General features: G+C 37.6%; 2 protein-coding genes and 1 pseudogene across 3 annotated transcripts in view; 2 read left to right on the plus strand and 1 right to left on the minus strand.

The window, feature by feature from the left end:
• LOC108748259 (polyadenylate-binding protein-interacting protein 2-like) overlaps positions 1 to 1,945 on the minus strand; it is a 2,929-nt gene extending 984 nt beyond the window's left edge. Inside the window, exons 1-3 of one of the 2 annotated variants that reach the window (XM_018486295.1) lie at positions 1,556 to 1,945; positions 508 to 719; positions 243 to 434 (exon numbers count right to left, since the gene is read on the minus strand). In XM_018486295.1, the coding sequence (XP_018341797.1) occupies positions 243 to 434; positions 508 to 684 (369 nt within the window). In that variant the 5' untranslated portion in view covers positions 685 to 719; positions 1,556 to 1,945. The other variant, XM_018486296.1, reaches the window with a different exon arrangement.
• A 459-nt stretch (positions 1,946 to 2,404) lies between these two features.
• LOC108748233 lies at positions 2,405 to 2,927 on the plus strand (annotated as a pseudogene).
• Positions 2,856 to 8,298, plus strand: part of LOC108748377 (BCL2/adenovirus E1B 19 kDa protein-interacting protein 3) — a 30,512-nt gene continuing 25,069 nt past the window's right edge. Inside the window, exon 1 of the mRNA XM_018486513.1 lies at positions 2,856 to 3,127. Within this exon, the coding sequence (XP_018342015.1) occupies positions 3,085 to 3,127 (43 nt within the window). The 5' untranslated portion in view covers positions 2,856 to 3,084. The remainder of the gene's footprint in view (positions 3,128 to 8,298) is intronic.

Consider the following 8,298-nt stretch of genomic DNA (forward strand, 5'->3'; position numbering starts at 1 on the left):
TTCTCTCTCTTTCTCTCATTAAAGCATAATGTACTCTTTGTTTTCTATTTCTTGCTTTTTTCCTCTTTGCGGTTGTTTTATTGACAATTGTGTTTCTCGTCTTTTCCAAAGTTTGTCAAGTTTTTATTGGACAACAGAAAACAAAGAAATTGAACAAGTAAAAAATAGTAAAAAACAAGAAACAGAAGGCAAAAACACAATGTAGAATAGATTTGAAAGAAGATAAACATTTCTTCAGGTACCTGCTTGGCGAGATCGTCTTGCATCCTCAGACTGCTTAGTTGTTGACAAAGTTCAGCAGCATTATTGTCGGGAGTGCCAGTAGCCGTGGACCAAGCAGTAGAGCTCATATTTCTTTGATGTTGCCTCTCTTCTTCCAGCATCGCTTCTAAGCATTCCTCCATCAATTCTTCCTCTTCCAGTTGTTGGAGCACCTGATGCCAATAGAAACGTTGAGTGTGGAATAACGAATAACTGTGAGAAGCTTTATATCTATAAATAAGGTACCTGCTTGTCAAACTCCTCTTCATTTTCCATCCAGAGGTACTCCGAGAAGTCGCCATCGCCTATCGCTTGCACTTCAGCCTCCGTGTCGCTGTTGTTGTCCATATAGGAAGTGATGCCTGTCTCTTGTCCGTAATAAGTCCCGTTTCCAGACCCGCCGTTTGGGATCTTCATTTTCATATCCAGTGTATGTGAACGATGCGTCTGCTGATTACCTGTAAATTCTTGTTATCAGCGTCTCACTCCACTTAACACGGTCGTCAAAGATAACGTCAAGAGGCTTAAAGACAATTTTATTGACAAACTGAGCGCCGTGTTTCTATCGGCAGTCATCGCTCAAAAATAAATAAACAGTTCAGATAGTGTTGAAACGTGATTCTCCAAACGGACACTCCGCTTGTAAACAAGATACTCCCTCGGGTAGTCAATTCCGATTGCGCTCCCACCGGTCCTTTGACGGGGCGGAGGGCTCGAGGCGACGTCAGGCGAGAGTGCCGCGCGCAACCTCGAGCCGGGATGCGGAGAAGCCTTGGGTCAACAAATCGCGAAATCTTCGAATTCTCGCACATATGGGAACGGCGATCCGCCGATCCGGCTTTTCTAATGATTCTTTAGTACCCCCAGAAATGTTTACCTGAAATTTGGCGGCCCGGCGGCCGAGACAGTTCGATGTCGCTGTTTTTCTCTCTCTCGCTCTCTCTCTCTCTCTCTCCTCGCTTTTTCTCTCTCTTTCTCTCTCTCCCCCTCGCTCCTCTCGCTAACGGCACATAGCGAAAACGCACGGCGCAAGAATCGTCTTAGTCACTTGACAGATGAGGTCGCACGGGCGACCATATTTGTGAGCGCGTATCATACTCGTATCGTATCGAAATCGGACGGGTTGGCGCGTCTCTCTCGCGCTCTCGCTTTCTTCTCTCTCTCTCTCTCTCTAGCTCTCTCGTTTCCCCTTATTGTTTATCGAACGACGGTTGGCCCGGATTACCCTCCCGAGAAGTAACAGGGAGACGATTGCGTTTTCCCCATCGAACTTGATCACGCATGCGGAACGTACCTTCTTCTGTGATAAAAGGATCCTCGGATTCGCTCTACGTCCTTCGTTCACCTTCCCGTGGATCGTTTGTGGTCGTTACGCGAAATATGCGCGTGATTTACGCAGTTCACGGACACGTACCGAAATACGTGTCGTTCAACGTAAATTAGCGATCGCACAGTGCTGCCACCGGCGTGTTGTTAAAATCCACAGCGGGAGCGCTGGTAAAACTCCGATTGCTCCGAATTTTCACCAGTGGACCGCCTATCGCGGATGTTCGGTTACTTCGGTTCTCGAGAGTCCCGAGGATTATGTCGCTAGAGATGACGAAATCGCCAAGCCCCGAGGAACGTCTGTCGATAAATCGGAAAGTAGCGAGGCTACTTGCTTCGCGAAAAATAAAAATATATTCCGCCGACGTTTTAATTTTATCGATTTTGCGATGTTATAATAATGTGAATTAGTGAAATCAAATTTAATTAAAAAATTGCACAAAAAGATTTTATAGGAAGAATTTTACTTTAAATTCTATGTAATAAATAAGTATATTTAAATTAAATTATATAAATATAATTATTTATTCAAAAATCACATTTTTAAATGTAATTAAAAATAGATACGTTAGAAATTGATGATATTATTATAAATTACATTTTAGTCACTAATCACTTGTGTTTATTAATTGGGTGATGTATGTACATATTTAAGTATTTATTGTACATATAACATCTACTGTTTACAATGGCATTTTCTATTTATTGCTATTTGCCTATATATAACATTATCTCTCTCATGCATTCGATAGAGTTATTATTACCACTATTTTCGCAATCTAGAGTAATCCAATTATAACGCTAATTATATAACCGTACAACGAACGATGAGAGGAAAATAAATACGGAGTTATCGTGGCGCTTTTATCCCCGACAGATGTCGGTCCCGACGACAAATCGCGGACGATCGAAGCGATCGCGAATCGTCGCTCGGAGGAATTCCTCTTTTTTTTTTTTTTTTTTTACGTGGGAGGGGAATGACATGACGTTTATTTCTCGAAAGTACGCGCGGCGGTGAGTCGCGCGACGCCGACCGGCCGACAGCGGACAGCCGACCGCCGAGACGACGCGCGGGATTGACGCACGTAGTGCGTAGCATCACGCTGACCACGCACGCGAATCGTCGCGTCGACTCGCGCGGTCTATTTACACCGCGGCGCGACGTGATTGGCCCGGGGACGGCTGGAGACGGCTGGCGCAGCTGACACATGCGCGTGCCGACGTGCGTCAAAACAAAGCACGGCAGCGCTGCCCTCCCGGCAGCATTTTATCGCGATTGTCCGTAGCGGCAGGTTGCGTTGCATCGTTCCTCGAGTCGAGTTGTGAGCGTCGTCAGCGTCCTGTCGCGCATATATACTTATACTATACTATACGTTTACGTGCGTTTCTGCATCTCGTTTCTGGTGCTCGCTCACCCCTTAACTCCGTTTCTTTCTATTTCCTCATCGCGAGCGACTATACTCCCACGAGTGCCATACCACGGCGCATCGTACGACGATGTCGTCCTCGGGGAAGTACACGTCGGACGAGCAGCTGAGCGGTAAGTAAAGCGCAAAAAGTTGGAAAAATTATACGCGCCGCACCGATCATCTATACGTCAGACGCGACGGCCATTTCGCGCGATGTGTCCGCCCACCCGCGCCCGCCCTCCTGCCTGCCTCTCGTTCTCCTTCACTTCCTGTAAAGCGTAAACAAACGTACTTCATCGCCGATGTTGCTCCGTTCGTCTGGAGTGTCAACGTCGAGAAGAAGCGGCTGTTAGATTCGATCTATGTCTCGCTTAATGATATTGTCTCTCGTTTAATGACATTCTTGGAGAACGATTGTTCCTCCGATAAATTTTCGCTTTCGTTTGTCATCTGGCGATCTCGGCGCGTCTCCGATAATCGGAGCAACCCGTTGGATTACGCCGAAATAAGTTGGCGCGACGCGACGCCGCGCGTCGCGGCGCAGTTTTGGCGCCATTTCGGGCCTACTTTCAACGCGCCGCGTCGCGCCCGGTGCAAGATTCAATTTTTCATGTCTCGCACGCGCGAATCGATACTTCACCCCGGCCGGAGCTTCGCGTGAAGTTGCATGGAGAGCGAGGCGAAGCGAAGTGCGCCGGATTTGCAAAGTCCGGTCGCGCGCTTCTCGTGGAAGTAACAATGCCTGTCTCTCGACACCTCCAGTTTTTTTCCAATTTTTTCTAATTTCATTTAATTTTTTTGTGTACATTCTATATTCTCGATACGCTATTTTCTTCTAGTTTTTTTTTAAGATCCCTCTCGACGTCTGTTTCTAGAATCTGATTTTTTTTTATTTAATTCTATGAAATTCTTTTGCACATTTTATATTTTCGATACATTTGATATACTCTTTTCTACATTTAGATTTACTTTCGATTATTTTTTGATTATTTTTTCTTTTTTTTTAAATACAGCGTTACGGAATAGAGTCATTATTTTCTTTATAATATTGCAGAATGTTTTGATCTTAATTTAAGCAAATAAATGTGCAAATATCTTTTATCATATATCCGCTTCCTTTGATATACATATAAGCAAATTATAGATAAAATATTTGTGGTTAGCAATGCGATTTAACCGTGCTATATTTATTTGGAAATAAAAATAGCACAGACATTCGCGGGAATGTTCAATAATAACTGTATTATAATAGCAGATCAAAGACTTAATTATTTTCTGCGCGTAAATAATGCATTATTTCCGTTTTTTCTCTCGCATTTTCTGAATAAAGTAAGATAAGAGCTGAATGTTTCAATATATGTGTCAAAGGAGTCGTGGATTATCAATGATTATTTTATCAAGAATTTAAGAGCAATGACTTGTGCGTGAAAAAAAACTAAATTTTAATAAATATTTATTTGAATATAGTAAACTAAATATTTATTTATAGTAAATATTTACTCCAGAAAAAAATAATAGTTAAATCAAATTAATGGTTCTTGCAAGGGAAGAACTATTTGTTTAATTTTGTTAAAGTATTAAACAAATTTAGCTATAGTTACAAATCTGAAAATATACGTAGGAATTTCAAACATGATGAGCAAAAAGTTTTAACATTCTAGCAATTAATTTGAGGATCCTACATAATATTTTCGGTTTAACGAAGTTATATTTCAATTTGTATCTAGCTAAATTTTTAAATACTTTAGCAAAATGGCCTTTCTATGTCCAAATAAATATATTTTTATATTTAATAAACATTTATTTTTGTACTTGATTGAATTAAAAGAAATAGAAACTTGATAACAAACTCGTAAAATTAATTCCATAATTAAAATTGCGCGAAAAAATTTTCGTAGATACCTGCTAATATTTTTTACAATTTTTTACAGTCTCGTAATATGACTTTATGATTTTCTCAGGAAACTTTAGACTGCGAGGAAGCCGATATTTCTGTGGTTATCCTTTTGCAGTAAAAAAAGTCAGGTGATCTATTAAATACTTTATAAAAAAAACTTGCCGGTAATAATTTAAAAAATATGAGAGATTTTGTAAATAACTTTATCATTTTTGTAATGATTTCTACAAAAAATAATTTACTCAATACGTTTTTTTCACGTAGCCTTTGTTCTACTCCCCTAATTAAATTTCAAGCCGTAATTGCTGAAATCATTATGTCGAGATTATCGAGATAATAAAATCTTTACATTTCTTAATTAAATTTTATCTGCGCTTTTGTTTATGAAATCTTTTAATTGTCTCTTTTAAGCCGAATTATGCAGAGTACTCATTTTACTAATTAATTTCAAATTGTTTCGTTATTCACTTTGCCATGCGAATCTTACATACGAAAGCCATTTAAATAATCTGGCACGCGTATATACTTTTACTACTGCAATCTTTATCTCTGTTTGTTTTGCAAAGTGTCGTCTGGTCGATAGCCCAGACGAAAAGAGATACGCCACATAGACACCTGCTTTCATCTTGTGGTTGCATCGCGATCCTATCTATTTCTTCTCCGCCGCCACGCGTCTTCTCTCGCACGTGTTGAATTACAAGTCGCATCTTTTTAACGTTAACAATAGCCGGTATCGTTCTCGGCGATATGAATCGCGAGGTAAAATAATGTTTTGCAAAAAGCCGAGCTATAAAGACTGCAACGCTAAATTTATCCGCGGCTCGGATTACGGCCTCCAGTTTCTCTTGTCATATTACGAGAAATTTGACACCGCCTCTGCAATTTCTGGATTTTTTTTATTAACGCTGTAAAGTAATTTTCATTTATTTTTTACTTCTGTATAAATTTTTATTCTGCTTTTTGTACATCAGTTTATATTGAAAAAGTACTAAATTTTAATAAATATTTGTTTGAACAGTTTTAAGTAAATATTTATTAAATACAAACATATATTTATTTGATATAAAAATCAGTCATTTGATTTAACTACCATTTTTTTTTAAATAAATATTTTATTTATTTGTTGTAAGTAAATGTTTAGTTAGTACTATTCGAAGAAATATGCATTAAAATTTTTTTTTAGTAAATTTTTTTTTCTGTGTATTCAATTGCAATGCTATTTTCGTGTAAACGTCTAATGGTATCTCCACTGCGTGATTTATTCGCGTATATTCCGACTCGTGGAAATCGTCCATAAATCGTATATAGCTCGCACGACCTATTAACACGGCAAAGTATTTAACTCCAGAGCCAGAGTAAATCTCGGACCGAAGTGAATAGCGAATTGTTTCAATGCGAATTTAACATAAAAAATCTCAATTGTTCTTTGGAGAGCAAAAATGGAAGTCGAAGAGAATGGAAATGTAAAACAGCATATAAAGTGTTAATTTTTTACTTCTTTTTTTGGAATTATTGTAAGGAATTATTGCATTTTGATATTCTAAAAATAATCATCTTCTTCGACTGCTGGTTCACCGACGCGAATAGAATTGGGTCAGTGCCCTGCGAACTCGCGTGGTTCTATTTAATTAAATTGGACGAGCCCTAATGAGTACGTCTCGGTCAAGATCAGGGCCGTATCTGTCACAATGAATGTCGTCGTCACATCTTTGTCGTCGTTAATTGAAATCGCATAACAAGATAATGTGTTGTGCGCAGTAGAACTAATAACATGAACAAATTAACGCTAGGACGTTTAATGTCACGCTTGATAGAAAAATAATGTTACAATACTTGTTATCAGTGTCTAAACTATCGGAGCGATATCAGTTTAGATAATTTATATTGATAATAAAGTAATATTACTTTGTGATCAAGAGTGGTATTCTAGCATTAAATTATCGATATTATTTCTGCGGTGCATGTTATAGTTAGTAAATTTGTTGATAAAAAAATTCTCAATTTAAGTTACTCAATTAAAGTACTCAATTTAAGTTATTTTTAACCATTTCTATTGGTTGCCATTGCTTCAATTAAAAAAAAAAGGAAGTTTGACTCAAATAAGTTCAGTTTATTATTATTAAATTTAATTTATTATTTACTAAATGCGTACATTAATATGATGTTGTTTACTTTGAAACTACAACTATACAAATTAATGGATTGATTTACATTTTGACATACATGGAAATGATAAATAACGAAATATTATTGAATTTAATTGAGTTATTATTGGTCCTGAAATCTAAGTTATAATTGCTACAGTTCATACAATGAAATAATCGCAGAATTTCTGAATGATTTTAGAAAACGAAAAAATCTTGAAATCTCTTCTTTTTTGTCTATACTCTTTCATTTGCAAAGTATGATAAATAAAGTCCGGCTTTTCATTATCTGATTAATTTGTGGTTTAAACTTAACTTGAGAATGATAATGTAAAAATTGTATTTTTCTATGGTTCATTAAACTAATAGTATTGTAATAGTGATTTTTTAAAAGCACAAAACACGTACCATCAGTTTAGTGATTAACCATATCTAGAAAAACACAATTTTTACATTATCCTCAAGTCAAGTCTGAATCATGAGTTAATCAGAAAATGGAAAACGGGCTTAAGTGAGTTTATTAAAACGCGAAAATTAATTTCTTTAATCGAAAAATTAATACTATACCGCAACATGAAGTAAATGCTTGGATACGCGACGTCTTCGAAATAACTAGTGCAACAGAGAAACTGCGTTTCGGAAGAGCGTGAGTCATCTTTGTGAGTTCGTTCCCATTCGCGGTAACGTGATACGCGATCCTCCGCACGTCGTTCTAACGGATCTACGCGATCGTCCTCAGGAAGCTGGGGACTCATTAGAGCTGCGCTGACCCGAAATCATGAGAACGTACTCAGGAGCTTACGTGACTCGGCTCACGTGAATACTCGGATACATTCTCTCGAACAGCTCGTCAAACCACTGACCTGGCAGGATACGGATCAACCGCTCGCAAACGGATACCGAATTTCCATTGAATTGTTTGAGCAATTTTCGATAAAGAGTTTCGCGAATGGATTTAAATATTAAGTATATGATGATTCACATATCGGTGATTAAATTACATTATTGTAGAAATAGATATTTTTAGATAGATAGATTAAAGTAAATTAATCATCGGTATCAGTCAGAAACTATCCATCTAATCATTATTTGCGGCATTATTAAGATAAGTAATTTATCTCGACTTTCCTGTATTCAGTTATTTACTTATCGTCGTATATTAGAAGTACCGAGCGGTGATTATTTGACTATTTCTATTTTTTAGATTAGTTATATTTTTTTTTTTATGTAAAAGATAGAATTTTGAAATCCTTTGATTTTT

The sequence above is a fragment of the Trachymyrmex septentrionalis genome, unplaced genomic scaffold (genome assembly GCF_001594115.1).
Source record: "Trachymyrmex septentrionalis isolate Tsep2-gDNA-1 unplaced genomic scaffold, Tsep1.0 scaffold22, whole genome shotgun sequence".
NCBI lineage: Eukaryota > Metazoa > Arthropoda > Insecta > Hymenoptera > Formicidae > Trachymyrmex > Trachymyrmex septentrionalis.